Source organism: Dipodomys spectabilis, unplaced genomic scaffold, assembly GCF_019054845.1.
Source record: "Dipodomys spectabilis isolate Male_0828 unplaced genomic scaffold, ASM1905484v1 ptg000095l, whole genome shotgun sequence".
NCBI lineage: Eukaryota > Metazoa > Chordata > Mammalia > Rodentia > Heteromyidae > Dipodomys > Dipodomys spectabilis.
In genome coordinates this window covers 37,829,153-37,848,920 of record NW_024870772.1, presented here as the reverse complement: position 1 = coordinate 37,848,920, position 19,768 = coordinate 37,829,153, and the positions used below count along the sequence as shown (strand labels likewise).

The following is a 19,768-nucleotide window of genomic DNA, read 5'->3' as shown; positions in this document are numbered from 1 at the left end:
CTAGACCATGGGATAAGTATGCTCCACTAGGCAGTCAATAAAAAGAGTACAGTTTTACTAAAATGGGCACATGCCTATTTATTTATGTGCCACAGCTGCTTTTCTACTGTACTTGCAGAGTTAAGTAACCGGATAGACACCATATGGCCCACAGAATGTAAATACTGACTATCTATCTACACATAGAGAGTTCGATTAATACTGCCATAATCATCATTAAACCCATTTATTCATAAAGTACCTATCTATACATGACATAAAAATTTGAAAAATTCCTTATAAGCAATCAAAATTACCAGAACTCAAGAATTTTGTTTCAAATTCGAATGTTAGTTATAAGATAATGTGCCTTTCTGTTCACCTGTATGTTGTCAGTGTTGTCAACTTTTTCTTTTATCACTTCCAAACTTTTCTTGTCTTTTTATTTTTTAAATAAAAGTTCAAAATGTCCACATTTATTTTCAGCTTTAATTTTTTTCTTTATTCTCTTTCTCTCTCTCTTTCTATGTGTTGTCTTTCTTTGTTTGGGGAGGGGTACTGCTGAAATTTGAACTCAAGGTTGCTTCCTTCCCTTCCTTCCTTCCTTCCTCCCTCCCTCCCTCCCTTCCTTCTTTCTTTCCTCCCTCCCTCCCTCCCTTCCTTTTTTGGGTATTACTGAGAGTTGAACTCAGATTGTGCTCACTCAGCTTGCTAGACTGGTGATTTACTGTCTAAGGTATGCCTCCAGCTTTTTTCTGGTTATTCTGGAGATAGAGTCTCATGGATATGTGTGCCCATGCTAGCCCCAAGCTGGTATCCTCTAGATCTCAGCCTCAGGTAGGGCTATATGTACAGGAATGAACCTCAGGCATCTGGCTTGGCTGTTTCTTTTAAAGAAGCAGCATGTTAAAGAATAGAAAAATCAGGTGTGTTATACCAGCAGGCATAGGCATAATCAGTTAATGGACTGACATAACTGAAATACAGAAACACAATAAACAAAAGTTTCTATAGTTGAGTGAATTCTCAAAGTGTAAGTAGTTTCAAATCAAACTACAGGAGTCAAAATTGCATAGGTAATTTTAGGAGCCAAAATTTTAAAATTCCAGCACATTTATTATATAGTATTAGAAAAGTAACAAAATATGGGTAGTAAAATAGTACATAAGTGAAGTTTATAATTCACCTCATTAATTTAATTTTAATAGTAGAGATCTTTTGACTTTATAAAGTTTAGAATATCACTTAGTAATGTGGACATTTCAAAATTGTTCAAATTTTAATAACTAATGTTACGTATTTCATATGAAGGTAATTTTATTCTATATAAAAATTTAAAATCTTTAGTATTTTAAAGTGAATTTTAATACAACCTTTAACAATTCTTGACAACAAATTAAAACTTTAAAATGTAAAATTTCTGTAAAGAAAATAGTCACATGGAAAACATTGATACAGTATTTAAAAGAAAAATAAAAGAGCCTTCCCTGTCTTACTATTAGAATAGTTTAAAACTGTAGTTGAATTTGGTATAAATTACCAAAGGAGAACTGAGATTAAAGAGAAAAGATAGCATATGAGTCTCAGGATACTTGCACTATTGTTATCCACTATTCATATTGTTCTTCTCAGGTCTATTAGCTGGCTAATTCCATAATGGCCTTAATGTTCTACACCCTCCTAAATCAGCTTGCTTGACTTTTAGACATAAATATGTTTTTTAGGTTTTGTGACTTTTAAAATATTTTTTATTGTAAAACTACTGTACAGAAGGGTTACAGTTACATGAGCAAGGTAATGAGGACATTTCCTATCAAGCATTGTTATCTCCTCCTTTTTTTTCCCCCTACCATCCCTTCCCTCCCACCTCCAGAGCTACACTCCCCCCCCCCCACCCTCCTTCCCCACATAAATTGTAAAGTTCCTGTCTTGTACATCTACCCTATCCAAGTAGCCAAAGAGTGTAGATTATTTTTCCTACCTGTACTGAACTGATGAGGGTTTGTCATTAGCAGTTGCTCTTTCCTGACCCAATATAAATTCTCTAGAATTTATTTGTAAGTTTGACTCATGAAAATTTTTTATTATTGAATTCAGTGTTGTAATCTAACAAGCATTTGTTCAGCACTCTCACACACACACAAAACAAAAATGTTTACTGTTGCACTCAAAGAAATGATAATCAGAGTGAAATACATTTGTAAGTCTATAGAGACTTTTAGTTTTCTCTAGTGAAAATTACTATGTGGATTGTGGATAGAAAGTTCTATATGTATAGACAAGAATATTTTAAGCTTCACTTCTGCTCTGTTCAAAGTAGTGACAAAACCAGTGGGGAAAATAGCCAAGTGGAAATAGCTTGTTAAAGATGAAATAAATCAGCAATCAATTTGAAAAGAACCATAATAAACAATAACTATCTTAAGAAAGCTGACAAATGTTAGACGGCTTTCCAATATGACAAATCATATAGGGAGTACAGTTCTATATTATTTCTCAGTAAGCAATAGTTATGGAGTCTTATTTTTGCTGTAAATCAAAGCTATAATTATTTTATTATGTGGCTGGGGATTAAACCTATGGCTTTACAAATGCTAGGCAAGTGCTCTCTTACTCATCTACACATATTCCCAGCTCTGAATCAAAGATATTTTAAAGTGACAACTAAAACAATAAAATTAATATTGATCTATTATATTTTAAATGACATATATAGTCAACCTGTTTTTCAAATTTGTTCTATTAATACACTGCAATGTTTTATAAAGAAACACATGGGAGCTGGACTTCTTAATGTTGATTTAGTACAGAATACAAGACAAAAATATTGCATAAGGATTTTAACAGCTTACATCATAAGGTATAGAAAATAATTATAAATTGTTCCTAGTTGTGCCTCTTCCAAAATAACATGCATAGGTATTACCTGAAACTATTTTCATAAATACATAGAGATATATGAAATAAATGAGAATGGACTAAGAATTAAAATGGCTAAAACCATTAGAAGAACATATTTTGTTAAAATCTATAGTATCTGACACTACTGAAATGTTCAATTCTTGTTATTACACAATCATACCACTAGATGGAGACAAAGTACTTACAGTTGGTGATGTAGCAGCAGAAAGAAGAGGTAAAATTCCACCACAAGCGATGATGATGTTGTCTACCATTTGGGAAATGAGGTGAATTGTGTTATGTACAAAAATAATGTTTTCATTGCTATTAACAAAATCCATTACAGACTTTGTAGAATGGCTAAAAAAGATAAAGCACAAATTAACATTTCCTTAGTTTAAGAATAAGATACTTTAGAGTAATATTTTTAACTAAAAATGAATTTATGACTATTGAGGACCTAAAGAAATTTAGAACAAATCAGAAAATGATTTAAAACTTTTTACATTATCAAAACTGAATTATGTACAAAAATAATGTTTTCTCCGCTATTAACAAAATCCATTACAGACTTAGTAGAACGGCTAAAAAAGAGAAACAGTACAAATTAACATTTCCTTAGTTGAAGAATAAGATGCTCAATAGGAAATGCACTCATTACCTTACTCATGTAACTATAACCTCTTTGTACAGTATCTTTACAATAAAAATTTAAAGATACTTTATTTTGAGTAATATTTTAACTAAAAATTAATTTCAGACTACCGAGAGAACCTAAAGAAATTTAAAACAATTTAGAAAATAACATAACACTTTTTACATTATCAACACAGAGCATTTATAAGGGTTTTGTGTCTAAGTGTATAAGCAAATATAGTAGTAACTAGATTGTAACATGTGACTAGGTCAATGAATTTAACTAAAAATACAGATTTTTGCAACATCTGTTTGCTCTGTTGTGAAAGGCAAAGCAATGTCATCAGTAACTGAAAGCTTTGCCTTTTAGGAACTTTCAATTTCTCCCAACATCTGACCGTAGCCTGACTTTTCACCAGCCATGTTAAAAAAATACACTGTCCAAAAAATGACAGGATGAGAAAGTAAATAAATTCAAAGATATATTGAGTAATAAAAGGAAGAGCTCAAAGTAGGTGAAAAGTATGGTTTTATCATAGAAAACATGCAATGTAAATGGCCAAAGAAAAGTATTTTGCCTTAGTTTGTGTCAGTCAGAATGTGAACTGTTTCTAATTGAAAAAAATGCAAAAATAGTGAACTAAAAATATTACCTATTATAGTTTGGATTTTGGAATGTTTTTCCCATGTCCTAGGAATAAGGACTAGCTTCAATACTTTTTTAATTACATAAAATTCTACCTGGGGAAGCTCTGTGAGTATACATGAAAATCACAAACAAAACAAAGGCAATTTGTCAGTGGAAGGTAATGTCACTGGTTCCTAACAGTATAATTAGTATATTACATGTTTTCTCCCCACATATGTATTCTCTTGTTAACAGTAATATATCTCAGGGTACTTCACTTTCCTTAACTCTCATCAGGTAATTCAGCATGTGACAACATTAGCAAGAAAAAATGTATGACCAGCCTAAGAAGAAACTGATCACAAAATCAAAAGCAAAACTATTTTTATTGCAGATGCTATCTACTGCTTCCACAGTAGTAGGACTTCTTTCCTATTAAGACAGTCTAGATTTTATTCACAATTGAGCTCTGCTAGGAGGAGGAAACTTTGGCCTCATCTCAGCTATTGGGTTATTAGCCAGTATTTATTATTGTGTTTTGTAGGTGACTTAGAAATGAACTTTTGATCCTCATGGATCATATAGGGGAAATTTCCTGAGAGTCTTTTATAGAAGAAAATAAAAGTAGATGAAAAGAAGAAAAGGAAAAAGAAGTGTAAAAGAAGGAAATGAGGAAGATGAAAAAAGGAGATAGGGAAGAAGGGAGGGATGGAGGGATTAAGGAAGGGAAGGAAGGAAGGAAGGAAGGGTTCCTGCCTTTTAATGTGGTGGTTTCTTTTGTTGAACTGATACTGGGAGATGAAGCTTCCACCTTAAATCCTCAAATAAAATTGGGAAAAGCAGAAACTAACTTGAGTCCTGAGAACATCATGCTGTTAAGTTGCCCATGGCTGAGGTACTTTGTTATAGCCATCAACTTACTAACTTATATACATTTAAATGTAAATGATACACTAACTAACAGTGAATTATTTGCATAATTGCTATTAGAAAACTGAACTGATGCCTAGGCAAGCTTGAGGACTGAGTTCAACACCCCAGTACTACAAAACAACAACAATAACAAAAACCCTAATTGAAAATTAGAAAATATCATGACTTAATACTTGTAGACTTGTTTTCATTGATTATATTTGAATGAACATCCACTATGGTTTAAATGGCACAGGCTTTAAAACCATATATAAATATATAAATATATATATATATATATATATATGGAGAGAGAAAGAGAGAGAGAGAGAGAGAGGGATGTTTATTAAATTTCAGTAAACACTATTAAGAATTTAGGAAATGGTTGAGTTTTCTAATTAAATCTCTTTTAATATAAAACAAACCATGCCAGATGTAATTTTTTGTCTTAAGCCTAACAACCTTTCAAAAATGTAAATGTCCAAATATTTCTAGTTAACTTAATTGGGCATTTTTATTCAAGGATATAATCAATTAGGAATCAATTAGCTGATGGCAATAAATAAAAACTCATTTTCTTAAGTGAAACTAATTTTATTTATAGAAAAATCGTTATACCTTCTCCAAACATGTACATCTGTTTCTAAAGCAAACAATAAATCAGTGAGAAGTCGCTGGTGCATAGGAGACCATTTAAACTCAGGTATCCGAAACATTGTTGTTCGGGGGCCAGGGCTGAATTGGCGGCGCTGCTCCTCAGTCATGGGCATTCCTCGAAATCCTAAGTCAACTCTGAGATCTCGGTCTTGTTGGGTGATAGACCGACCCTGAACAGCCTAAAGAAAGAAAAAGTAAAGTTTGTGGAGCGCAACAAACGTCTGACTTAAAAACAATAAGGATAAATGAAGTGAGTAACACTTTAACGTAGGATTTCAGTAGGTTAATATATTTAAAATATATTATTCACCTGTCATTCCCTATACAGGAACTTTTTTAAGACAAGAAGGCCAATATGACAGCTTTTATTTTAATATTGAAGAAACTAGTAAAGGTAATCAGAGGTTAAGACCAAGTTCACACTGAAAACCAGATGCGTGTGGCCTTGCTATCTGTCTATATACAAGACTTCATAACTCACTCATGAAAGTGAGGATACATGAAATGGAGCACGCTGGATATGTCATTAACTAGTTCTTACTATAAACATGTGAGTAGAAGAAATAGGATTTGAACATATTCAAGCTAAATCCAAAGCCTATTTCATTCATAATACTTCAATTAAAATTACAAATGCATTTAAGTTACATAACAAACCAGAAAAAATGCTTATATACTTTCAATAAAAATAAAAACAGGCAAGTATTAGTGATTATTATGTTCAATAAACAAAGCACCATAATTTCCTTTATTCTAAATTTCTACCTAATTTGATATCCCCATCCCCTGACAATTATCATGGTATTACAACTGTCACAAAAAATGAAAATGGCAGTTTACAAAGAACAAAATAAAAATATCTTTTCCAAACAGAGATTATAAAATATTTTTCCTGAAGCACAAAACACTACTAAAGCTCTTATATTTATAATGGAAATGAGTTAAATTTATTTTCAGTGGTTTTAAAGACAGGTAAAAAAAATACCCAGAGGATAACAAAATTCAAATAATTAATGGTGAAGTATTATTATAATTTCTCAAACTTTTAGTCATAAGCTATTATTTAGCTTAACAACCATATCAAAAAACATGTTTTTAGTTTTATTATGTCAGGGCCCAAACTGCAGTACTAACATTTCATAACTAGTAAGCCTAATCTTCACCTTTACCAAATTCCTATCTACATGGGTAGAAAATTGTCAATGATATTAATTACAAATTTTCTAAGCCATTATTACCTACCTCACAGGGTTGGTGTAAGGATTAAATCTGAACATACACCTAGCACAGTGCCCAAAACACAGAAGGTGCTTGATAAGTAACAGTTCCCTTTTCCCATCCCATTCATTTATCATTTCTACTGGGCTATAAGTCATCTTTTCTATACTCCACAGAATAGCACTGGGCCTGGAAGCTTGAAAGAAGGTTAATGAAGAATTCAGGATAAAGATTTCAAGTAAAACAAGTATAAGTGAAGTATGAGCCATGAAATATTAAGTACTGGAAGAGACCTTAAAGGCCATATTTTTATCTAGTATAATGCTCTGCACTATTTAAAGATCTCAAGCTCCAGAATGGTTGAGCAAAGTTACACAAAAAATGTGGCAGAATGAAGATATTATTCAGATACTTTTCATTTCACATACATATTCCACCATACTACCAAATTGTATAAATACTATTATACATTAAATAAATACAAACATGGTATAATTATTAAGAAATTACTACATTTCACAACTAATAGCTCAGTATATACAGCTAATAATTCAGTATTTTTGCTATTGTTGTTGCTTTGAGACAGGGTCTTGCTGTGTAGCCCAGGCTGGCCTGGAACTCAATATATGGTGGCTTTGAACTTGTGATTCTCCTGCCTCAGCCTTCCCAGTGCTGGGTTAACATGCATGTGCCACCATGACTATCATATTTAATGCTTGTTTATTTACAGAATTCCTATAAGATAGCTTACTTGTGTTGTAGCAGTGGTCTGGATTTTTCGGATTTCCTTTCCTGATTCTTTACCATCGTCAGATCTCTCAGTATCTGAAATTATACTTCCTGCATCAATATTTGGTACAACTTTGCTCCCAGAAGACTCAGTTTCCAGTGTTGTAGCAGTCATTTCAGCATATTCTAATCCTTTTGCTGATGATGCTAAGTCTCTTTCAGAAATACTGCTCATCCCATCTGAAGTTGTATGGATTTTGAACTCTTTTTCTTCAATTATACTTGACGTGCAAGTTAAGTCTACACTTCCAGTCATATGAGCAAGCAATCCAAGATCATCACTGACACCAAGATGCACTTGTGTATCCTGAATATTTGGGATGATGTGATTGCTAGAAAGTTCAGGAAGCAGTTTCTCCTCTTGTTTGGGTATTTTATCAAAGAGAAATGATGTAGTGCTATTGGGGAGTTCTTCTTTCTCATCTGCTAAAGTTATCAATGGACCATTATCTTTCTCTTCATTTTTTTTAATGACACCGACACTTCCATGTACATTGTTCTGGAGTTTCTCAACAGCAGCACTATATACATTATCCAACAAAGACTCTACTTCCACAAGGGCACCATTCTCACCGCCCACCAAAGTCTCTGGTGATAAATCCATATCATCAAGCTTGACTTCTGTTGCTTCCACTTTTTCTGCTTTTATATCAACTAGAAGATCATGTACTTCCACATGTACTCCATTTCCAGGTCTATCTGTATTTCCAAGAATATCATCTGATACTTTGGTTGACATGAGTAAGTCTCGAGTATCTGTGCTGACAGGGTAATCTGTCTCACTTTCTGGGCTCTGGCTTTGTGAAAGATCTTCTATCTCTCGGATTTCCATTCCTCCCTTGGCTCCTGTTGTCTGTGATGAAAGACCAGAGATGGTGCTCACATTCCCTTTTTTCCCCTTTTTAATGTTTTCCTCTTCTTGTCTTTGATATTCTTCATACATTTTGGCAAGGTATTCCTTATGTGCTTCATAAGTGACCTTGAAAATGAAAAATGAAAATTCTAAGGCATTTTGTATATGTCAAGATGAAAAGAATAAATAATACAATAAAATCAAGGTAAAATGAGCAAATATAACAGAATTTTTAAGATCTTCCAATCAGCACATTAATCCTAAAAAGTGCTTAAACAAATGTAACCATCAAATAAAGCTATTGGTGATTCATTATTCATTATTGTCCCCAGAACTGCACAGGTAAAGCAGCAGTAATAAAGATTCTTCTTGTTAGGTTAAGTATTTCAATGATACACAAAAATATGACAGTTACCTCCTATATATTTATTTAAACTTAAGTAAGGAACTAGTAAATAATAATATGCAATATTCAAAATTTCATTGTCTATTGTTCATATGTGTACCCATCACAATCACTATGAAAGGAATTCACATGCATATATATATAAATACATACATTTACAAATGTTAAAAAATTGTATCTTTATATAAGCAACTCTGAATTTGTTATTGCACAGAGACTCATTTAGAACAATCAGATTATATAACTTTTGGATTTGTTTTTACTTTTAAAATTACCTTTAAATAGTTGTGCAAAGAGGTTACAAATTAACATGTCCATTAATGTGTACATGCTTCTTGATCAGTGTCACCATTTTCATTATTTTCCAATACCAACTGTCTTCTAAAGTTTCAGTTACATTTTCACATAGAGTATATATTTTTGTACACAGACTTGCAACATCCTCTCCTTTACTATTTTTAAATTTATTAAATGATGTAAATTTTTGATATATTGTAAAATGTACATTTGTAACAGAAACAATTCATTTACAGAAGAAAAAAGTAAATGCCAAAGGTTAGAAGTTAGTAATCAAGAACCAACAGGTCATGTCTGCTTGCCATATGCTGTTTGTTTCCTTTTGTTTTTAAATTTTGTGTGCATGTGTGTGCATACATGCATGCATACACGTAGTACACACGCCAATCCTAGGGCCTGAACTCAGGATTTGGATGCTGTCCCTAAGCTTTTGTGCTTAAGGCTAGTGCTCTGTCACATGAACCACACTCCACTGTGGCTTGTTGGTGGTTAACTGGAGGTAAGAGTCTCACAGACTTTCCTACGAAGGTTGGCATCAATCCTTTATCCTGAGATCTCACCCTTCTGAATAGCTAGGATTACAGACATGAGTCATCAGCAACCAGTTTTACCATCTGTTTTGATAAATAAAAATTCTACTAAGTTACAACCACAACCATTCGTATGTATGTCCTCTGCCACAGTACACAAGGGAGTGGAGCAGCTCCATGAGAGGCAGTATGGACCACAGAGCATAAAATATTCACTCTATATCCTCTTCAAATGTTTTTCTATTTCCTGCTAAATGACTAAATGAGATGGGATGAGACAGAATGATGGAAGAATTAACCATGACCAAAAAGCACTGGATACTTAGATGGAAATGTTAAATTGTAACTAAATCTTTTGTACAATCTTTGGAGGTTTAGAAAATATAATAAAATGTTAACAATATTCTATAAAGAAAAGACTAATTGAATATCCCCAAATCACAAAACTAAATTGTGATAATAACTAGGTTCAAAGCCAAATTTCTGATGCCTATCCTTTCTCTATGACACCTCATGGTGAGAAACTCTAGCTCTAAATTTCTAACGTCAAATGTATGTATACTTACACACTTTAATTGATTACTTAAAGATTTAAAATTAAAATATAGACAGATTCTTAGAATTAAAGAAAATATAAAATAATTAAAATGATCACTGAACAATGTAAACATATTTATGATTTTTACTTAGAAATCAAAACTGACTAAAACTCATCTGAAAAGTAATTTCAGAGCTCATTTCATGAATTATTCTTTTTTAGATATTTAATGATGTTCATTTTTTTCTTTTTTTCACTATATTTTTATTGTAAAGATTCTGTGCAGAGGGGTTACAGTTACATGAATAAGGTACTGAGTACATTTCCTATCCAGCATTGTTACCCCCTCCTTTGTTTTTCCCCTACCATCCCTTCCCTCCCTATGTCCCTAACTCCTTTCACCTCCCCCGAAATTGTAAAGTTCATTTTCAATATAGTGTCTTGTACATCTCATTGTTACAATGGATTGTTCTTGTAAGAATTAGTTTTAGTTTAAAAGCAATTGGCTCAGAAGCAAGTCATCAAATCTGCTATAGATATAGTGCCTAAATTCCTAATTTATGAACTTTATGTTTAAGAGATCTACAAGATTCTTTCAAGCTCTAACCATCTATCAATGTGGTTGAATAAACAGAAAATGTTGTGATCTAGGAATTTGCTGTTATAACTTACTATGTCCACAAGATGGCACCAGATGAGGGATTATAGCCATTTAATCCATTGTTAAAATCTCAATGATATAAAATGTTAAAATATAAATTTCTATTACCTTCGAATGGGCTATTGAGAGTGTATCCACCCAGACTCTCCAGCCTCCCCATTCGTATTTTATTGCATGATACAAAAGAATTCGGAAGATATTGTAGACCATCTCAGTAATCTTCTGCTCCTCAGAATTTTTAGGATTAATGTAGCCAAGAGAAAACATCCAATCCTGCCATACTGAACACTGCAATAAGCACCTAGGTAGGAAAAAAAATTACCTCAATAAAATAACTGAACTAGAATTTATCATTTTGAAGTCTGTATAAAGTAATGAATATAGATCTTAACTAAGTAATCCATATTCTACCAATTTTCTATCATTCTCTACTGAAAAATCTGAATTACTCACAATAATTTTCTAGCACTCCTAATCATATTTAGTTATTGATTGTCTACATTCATGTCACATTTAGCACTTGCAATGCCAAAATGTCAAAACTTAATGGTTTATGGTTCTCTTCCATAACAGACTGTACTAAAGCCACCCTGAACTATAAGACTGCCCTGCACACTTCAGTGCTTCCCACCCAATAGAAGTTATTTGTTAAATCAGGCTCAGGAAACAGGTAAGAATTCTTATCTTATATTGTACCTCGAATTTTAGCTAAGCAGCTTTAACATAGATGGTAATAGTCATAAGCTAAACAACAGATAGCATAAATGATTTTGCGTAAACCCAAAACAATTACAACTCAAAGCATCACTGTTGGTGATAGATAGGTATTAGGAAGAACATAGTTTTTTAGAGAGGTTTGTATGTATGTATGTATATGTATAGAGAGAGGTAGAAGTGGCGCTTTAGCTCAAGTGGTAGAGCGCTCGCCTTGAGTTGAAGAGCTGAGGGACAACGCCCAGGCCCAGAGTTCAAGCCCCACGACCGACAAAAAAAAAAAAAAAAAAACAACTATATAGAGCACTCAGAGAGAGGTAGAGAGATACAGACATATTCATAGATATAATTAAAATGTCTATTTAAAAATATAAAAATAGAATGTTGAATGCAGATTACATAAAAATACAAATGATTTCTATAATGATTAAAAGTTTCAGCAATATGGGAGACTTGAAATATAATTAGAGATTGAAAATTAAGGAAAGACAATAACATCATGGAATGAAAGTTGTTATTAAAATCTCTAACTATTTACCTTCTGTTTTCACGACTGTTGCTGAAAAGTTTTATCATATCTGATAAAAATAAACGACGAACTTCCATCAGTTCTGCACTTGGTGTAGAGTTTTTTAACAAAGTTGCCACAACTTTAAGAATCACTATAAAGAAAACAATAAATTCAAGATTTTAGCTATATAAGAACTGAAGATATGTATCACATTTGTTAATTTCAATTAATCTTAGAACTATGATAGGGGAGTTATAAGTGTCATGAAATAGGTAAGCACCACAATGAGTTAAGGTTTTAGAAAAGTTTGATTTAATCTCTAATGTTGGCATGTAACTATCACATAAGAGTAAAGAACTGCCATTACTCACTTGGATTCTGAATTTTCACTGTAGAATCTGGCTCTGGATGTGGTTTATGTACAACCTGAGTACACACTTGCTCTGTTAAGATCTGAAAGACCAAGAATTTGAACTTCATTTAGAGAATAATTTTAAAAATTGTATAGATATGTAAAGATCTGAAAGTGCAAATAAAAAGAAACGTTCTTCAAGAAACTTTGTAATGATTCCACATACTGGCAAATGTTTTAAGTCTATAAGCCTCAAATTTTATTTTTAGATAAAGATAAAACCATACCCAATGTCTACAAAAGATTAAATAATCCATGAATGTATCATGTTTAAAATACCTTTGCAGTGTGGATCTTTGATAGTTGCTTATGCTATGAATTGTATACATCTGATGTCTTGTGTCATTATTAATTAAAAAAAATTAGAAAATAAGTAAGGAAAGTATGTCAATAGTAAGGTCCCTACTTAAAACTGAAGTGTGAAAGATACCCTCTTCCTGAAAATGTGGCTCATTTGTTACTTACTGAGATTTCCTTTTTCATTTTACTTAAGAAAGAAAATAAAGAAAATCTAACCAAGTAAAGACAGAATTTGAAAACATTTACAAACTTTTCATTAATATATAGGCTAAACAACTACAGGATTTTGTACATCATCTCTGTTACATTCCAATGATTAGTACTGTTTTTCTTTGACACTGACAAGCAATCAATCAGTACCTATTAAATGGCAGAATGGATAAATGAACAATACATAAACAATAGCATCTATGTTTGCTCACTGTATTTTAGCCTACATTTATGTCTACTCTTAAATACATATAAACTCAATGAGGCTTCGTTTCACAAAACTGTCACCTTTGTTCAGTGATTTAATTTGCTATTCAGTTTTAACATCCAGAAGTAGCACATTTTTTCTACTCAAACTAAAAAGATAGGAAATTTACATAGGTGTATGAGGAGTGCAATGCTTTAAGGTATTGAATTGAAATAAAAATATGCTTAATGTTAATTAAATGTTAACAGATATAATTACTCCTTATCATCTCATTTCCATACTTTTGTTAAAAACTGAACACACTCTTCAAAATAAATAGTGCCATCAGGTACTGATGGTTCCACACCTGTAATCCTAGCTAATCAAAGAAAATCTGTGTCTCAAGTGGTAGTGTACTAGCCTTGAGCAAAACAGCTCAGGGATAGCAACAAGCCCTGAGTTCATGGCATAAAACTGGCCCAAAAGAAAGAGAGGTACAAAGACAGAGAGAAGGAAGGAAGGAAGGAAGGAAGGAAGGAAGGAAGGAAGGAAGGAAGGAAGGAAGGAAGGAAGGAAGGAAGGAAGGAAGGAAGGAAGGAAGGAAAGGAGGGAGGGAGGGAGGGAGGGAGAGAGGGAGGGAGGGAGAGAGGCAGGGAGGGAGGGAGAGAGGCAGGGAGGGAGGGAGAGAGGCAGGGAGGGAGGGAGGGAGAAAGGTAGGGAGGGAGGGAGGGAGGGAGAGAGGTAGGGAGGGAGGGAGGAAGGATAGTGTCAACTTTTCTGAATAAAACTCAAAAATGTATTATTAGTCAACTGGAACTAATGTGAGATAAAATTTCTTTGAAAACCATAGCAAAATAATGATTAATTAGGAATTTTTCATACTAGTCTTCCCATAAGAACCAACAAACAGAATCTTAGATAATTTTGGTTATTAGTAAGAAACACAAAATAGCTGAAGTCAAGCTGGGAGAAAATCAGATCATATTCCTATATGACAGAATAATTAAAACTTTGTCCACAAAAAAGAGAATAAATTGCATTGCACAGAAAATGACATTTACGGGGCTGGGAAGGTAGCTCAGTGGTAGAGCGCTTGCCTTGCATGCTCGAGGCCCTGGGTTCGATTCCTCAGCACCACATAAGCAAAAAGAAAAAAAAAGCTGGAAGTGGCGCTGTGGCTCAAGTGGTAGAGCGCTAGCCTTGAGCTGAAGAGCTGAGGGACAGTGCCCAGGCCCAGGGTTCAGGCCCCACGACCGGACCCCAAAAAAAATGACATTTACCTCAAAACATCAGTTTTTATGTTGTCTTTTTAAAATTCTATTTTATCATCTAACAATGAGGGTAATAATTATTGTGCTGATCTAATAAATCTGCTAGAAAGATTAAATAAAGCCCTAAATGTGAAAGTGCTTTAAAAAAAAATAAACATTAACAGCCTGGCGCCAGTGGTTCACGCATGAGCTACTCAGGAAGCTGAGATCTAAGGATTGTGGTTCAAAGCAAGCTCAGGCAGGAGAGTCAGTGAGACTCTTATCTCCAATTGACCATGAGAAAACCAGAAGTGGCACTATGGCTCAAGTGGTAGAGCACTACCCTTGAGCTGAAGAACTCAGGGACAGCGTCCAGGTACTGAGTTCAAGCCCTACTACCAACAAAAACTATAAAACAAAACTATAACATATTTAAATTCAATACAATTTTATACATTATAAAAATATATGTAGAAACTTTGTGTGCATTTAGTAATAACCGGAATGAACCAACACTCTGCTAATTTTTTGGAGAGGGAAAATAAAGTTAATAAATGGAAGTATATTTCTAGCATCATTAACATGAATATGCACTGGCCCTATTAAGTAATAAAACATATAAACTGTCATAAAAACTCTATGTAAGTTTTCTACAAAGAGGAGAGGAATTATGAGGTATATATAAGTAGAGAGTTTGATGAAAGCCTAAGACTCAAGATAAATCTTGAGGTCTTCACTGTTCTTGGTGAGACATATGTACAGAAAAATAACCCCTGCCCTTAACTCAAACAAAATGATTTGGAGGATTCAAAACCAGACATGATCATGAAATCCAAGGCATATTTAACAGTGACAGGATGTCTCAATTTACAGTAGCTACATTTTGACTAACAGATAAATAGAATCATGATAATTGTATTAGGCTGGGTAAAGAACAATGAATTCTAAGCATAGGGATAACTTTATAATTATTGTATTTGTAGATATAGACTTTATTATACATTTAAATTTTTTATTGTGAAAATACTGTACAGAGGGGTTACAATTACATGGATAAGGTAATGAGTACATTTCTTATCAAGCATTGTTGCCTGCTCTTTTGTTTCCCCTTCCCATCCCCGGTGTCCCTCCCCCCCATCACTGCCCCGCCCCTCTCCCCCCCCAATGTTGTAAAGTTCCTTTTTTGACATAACATCTTGTACATCTCATTGTTGCAATGGGTCCACCTGTATTTCTATTTAAACAATTTGTTTTTTCCCTTACCCTCCACAAAGTATACCAACATCAAATACAGTGAAAACAAGGGTTATACTGTGGGGGAGGGACATACAAAGCAACAAAGAAATAATCTTATAAATATGTTAGAAACAATCGCAAGAAAAAAAAATTTGAATCTTTATCTTGGGGTTCATTTCACCTAACATCAACTTATCTAACCGTTTCTGCTTGTCTCAGACATATACTAGTTATTGCAAATTAGGGAAACCATGGGACCTCTGTTTCTTTGGGCCTGGCTTACTTCATTTAATTTGCAAAGTAGTAACGAGGTTCCTCAAAAGACTCCACATAGAACTCCCCTATGACCCAGCAATCCCACTTTTGAGCATTTACCCAAATGATCACAAACAAGAACAAAGTAAAGCTACCAGCACAACTATGTTTATTGCAGCATTATTTACCATAGCTAAATTTTTACTTTATAAATAGAACTACACTAAAATTTATGTGCCATAAATAGAAAATCTTAGGCTACCTCAGGGGCTATAGTTTTCTTCTAGACCTTATCATGTGTAACACATTTAGAAAAATTAGAAGACAGAAGTTTTTTTCATAATATTTTGGCTTCAAGGATAATGAAGATATATTTTACTACTTCATAATTTATTTCATGTTGTCTGACAAGCCCTGCTAAAGCTTGATTTTATTCACATTATCTACTCTTTATCACAACAGGATTTCAAAACAATCTGCTAAATAATGCATCAGTGATTATTTTCTAATGCAGCATTACCAATATTATAGTTTGACAGTTATCATTATTTCTGTACTTAATCTTATGCCTCCCTAAAGGTGCAGTAGTTATTACTGAAATTAAGGTAATTTTTCAATATTAAAAAAGAAAGAAAAAAGGAAATAAAAAGGAAAAAGAGGCTTGAAACTCTATAAATTATCAATCTACTGATTCTTCTGATGAGTGCAGGGCCTAAGCAATGCTCACAGGTGAATTAAACCCGAGACAAAAGTCTTCAGTTTTTAAAGGTTCGCTCTGTTAATTTTATTGTCAAGCTGATGTTGCATTGGTTCACCCTTTCTCCTTTGTCTCACCATTTGGTGGTTCTCCTTCCCTAATTTAGATAAACGTATATACAATTCACAGGGTACCAAAATCAAATACCATGACAATAAGGGATAAACCATAGAGAAAAAGGCAAGAAAAAAGAAATAACTTCACATAGTACATTAAAAACAACAACAAAGAAAAACCTCGTTTCCATATCTTGGAGTTCATTTCACTTAGCATCATCTTATATGGTCACATGTATATAGCTATTGTGATCCTCTGCTAGGACTATCCTAGTCATATACTAATTATTAAAAGTGAGGGAAACCATGGAGTCTATTATATTTGTTTCTTTGGGTCTGGCTTACTTCACTTAGTATGATTGTTTCCAAGTCTTTCCATTTCCTTATAAATGGGGCAATGTCGGGCTGGGAAGGTGGCTCAGTGGTAGAGCGCTTGCCTTGCATGCCTGAGGCCCTGGGTTCGATTCCTCAGCACCACATAAGCAAAAAGAAAAAAGCCAGAAGTGGTGCTGTGGCTCAAGTGGTAGAGCACTAGCCTTGAGCTGAAGAGCTGAGGGACAGTGCCCAGACCCAGAGTTCAGGCCCACAACCAGACCCCCCCCCAAAAAAAATGGGGCAATGCCATGTCATTCTTTCTGATGGAAGCAGAGAATTTCATTTTTGTGTGTGTGTGTGTGTGTGTGTGTGTGTGTGTGTGTGTTTTCTTTGATCCATTCATCTGCTGAGGGGCATCTAGGTTGGTTCCATATCTTAGCTATGGTAAATATCACTGCAATGAACATGGTTAACATGGTTGTGCTGGTAGCTTTAGTATGTGAATTCTTTTTTTTTTTTTTTTTCAACCACTGCCACTAGGAAAAGTTATGAAATCTTCAAGCTTTGGTGACATAGAAATAGAAATTCACTGTCCTGTCACTTTTTTGGTTTGCTTCTTTTTGGTGGTTCTGTGATTTTTGAAATTCAGGGCCTTGCACTTGCTAGGCAGATGCCAAGTATTTTTTTGTGTACTGCTTATTTTTAAGATAATGTCTTGCTTCCTGCTCTAGTACACCTACATCACAATCCACCTACTTTTCATTTTTTACTGAGCTAGGATGATGGTATATGCCATAAGGCCCAACTTCTTCCACTGAGATGAAGATTTGTAGGGAGGGTTGCGGTTCCAGGACTGCAACCATCCCAATCTCAGTTTCCCAAGTAGCTAGGATTATAAACATAAGCCATGTCCAGCTGTCATATCATTCTTAAAATACAACTAGGTTTGTTAGTAGTATTAAAGCTTAGGTGAAGACCCATTTTACTATATGTTAAATAACAGTGCCATCATTTACCATATTTCTTTTAAGATGGTCTAATATACTTACTTTAACTTTTCTTCTTTTAGAATTAGTTCATTAAAAACAAGATTCCTTAAAAATTCATTTGTATTAACCATTACTATTTTTTATCAAGCTCGTCAGACAGAACTGTATGTTTCCTCATCATTTTAGAACTTTTGGGATGTTCAACATTTACTAGGTGAGGGTTGAAGGTAAATTCTGGAGGTAAATTCTTATGCACATATACTGAGTAACCAATTTTATATTATTTCGTAATTTTTATTATAAATTTAATAAATGATTAGTCTAAAAATACAGAAAATACAAATACACAAAGAAGAGAAATCAAAACAATTATTAACTCATGCCAGAGAGAGTTATTTGGTACAGTGCCTATGATAATAGGCACTGAAGAATTATTTGCCAAAAGGACAGGGGTAGAAGAAAAAAATGAATGGAGTGTAGGCAAGAATGCATGTCCAGCACATAGGCCTGCTGGACAGCTGCAGGGTGAACAGTGTGTGAACCTGCTGGAGAAAAGGAGCCAATGAGTTATCACTGTGAAAGGTTTCTTACTTAGAGAAGACAGTAACTACTGATGAGGGTGCCAAGAACATTGGAGAAAATCCAGCAGCCAGTCGCCGAACAGGGAGAGGATATTACCTCCAAAAAAGACAGAGGAGTGTTAAAGATTGTCAAAAGAGTGGGAAATAGTGAAGAGATGCCAATGATTGGTGACAAAGTTTACATCCATTACAAAGGAAAATTGTCCAATGAAAAGAAGTTTGATTCCAGTCATGACAGAAATGAACCATTTGTTTTTAGTCTTGGCAAAGGCCAGGTTATCAAGGCCTGGAACATTTGGATGGTCACCATGAAGAAAGGAGAGATCTTCCACTTGCTGTGCAAAGTGGAATGTGCATATGGCTCTGCTGGCAGTCTACCTCAGATCCTCTCCAATGCCACTCTCTTCTTTGAGTTCAAACTCTTTGATTTAAAGAGAGGTCTGATTTGAAGATGCAGACAATATCCATAGAATCAAGCAAAAAGCTGAGGGAAGGTGTGGCAGGGATTGGGGGGGAGGGGTTGGCAGGTGTGCACAGATGGATGTGGATATGACCTCAGAGCCTAGGACCCTTCCATGGTCCAATGGGAGGCTTGATGGGGGGAGGTCCAGGATGTTACTTCAGAGGAGGAGGAAGAGGAGTCACTTCCAGGTGTGCCAGTTACCTAGGTAATGTAGGTACTGGCTACATACTTAGCCAAGAGGAGGGAGAGTCTGCCTCACCTTCCCAAGATGGACTTTACACCACAGAACTGAGAAAATAAAGGGATGGGTGATTGGAAGGGGAGTGAAGATGCTAAAAGGATGATTCAGATCAAAATGCATTGTATACATACACTGCTTTGTTAAATGGCAAAAAAATTCAATAGATATAACCCCAAAATTAAGAAGAGGTAGGGAAGGGGTGGGGTGGGAGGAGTGGGTGAGAATGTTAAAGGGAGTGACATTGATCAAGAGGCACTGTATTCATAACCTGTCTATTTTATAAGAA

General features: G+C 34.2%; 1 protein-coding gene across 2 annotated transcripts in view; it reads right to left on the bottom strand.

The window, feature by feature from the left end:
• Positions 1 to 19,768, bottom strand: part of Nbea (neurobeachin) — a 532,882-nt gene that overhangs the window by 388,340 nt on the left and 124,774 nt on the right. For both annotated transcript variants that reach the window (XM_042685587.1, XM_042685588.1), the window contains exons 19-24: positions 12,602 to 12,683; positions 12,258 to 12,381; positions 11,114 to 11,306; positions 7,683 to 8,699; positions 5,675 to 5,892; positions 3,087 to 3,240 (exon numbers count right to left, since the gene is read on the bottom strand). In XM_042685587.1, the coding sequence (XP_042541521.1) occupies positions 3,087 to 3,240; positions 5,675 to 5,892; positions 7,683 to 8,699; positions 11,114 to 11,306; positions 12,258 to 12,381; positions 12,602 to 12,683 (1,788 nt within the window). The remainder of the gene's footprint in view (positions 1 to 3,086; positions 3,241 to 5,674; positions 5,893 to 7,682; positions 8,700 to 11,113; positions 11,307 to 12,257; positions 12,382 to 12,601; positions 12,684 to 19,768) is intronic.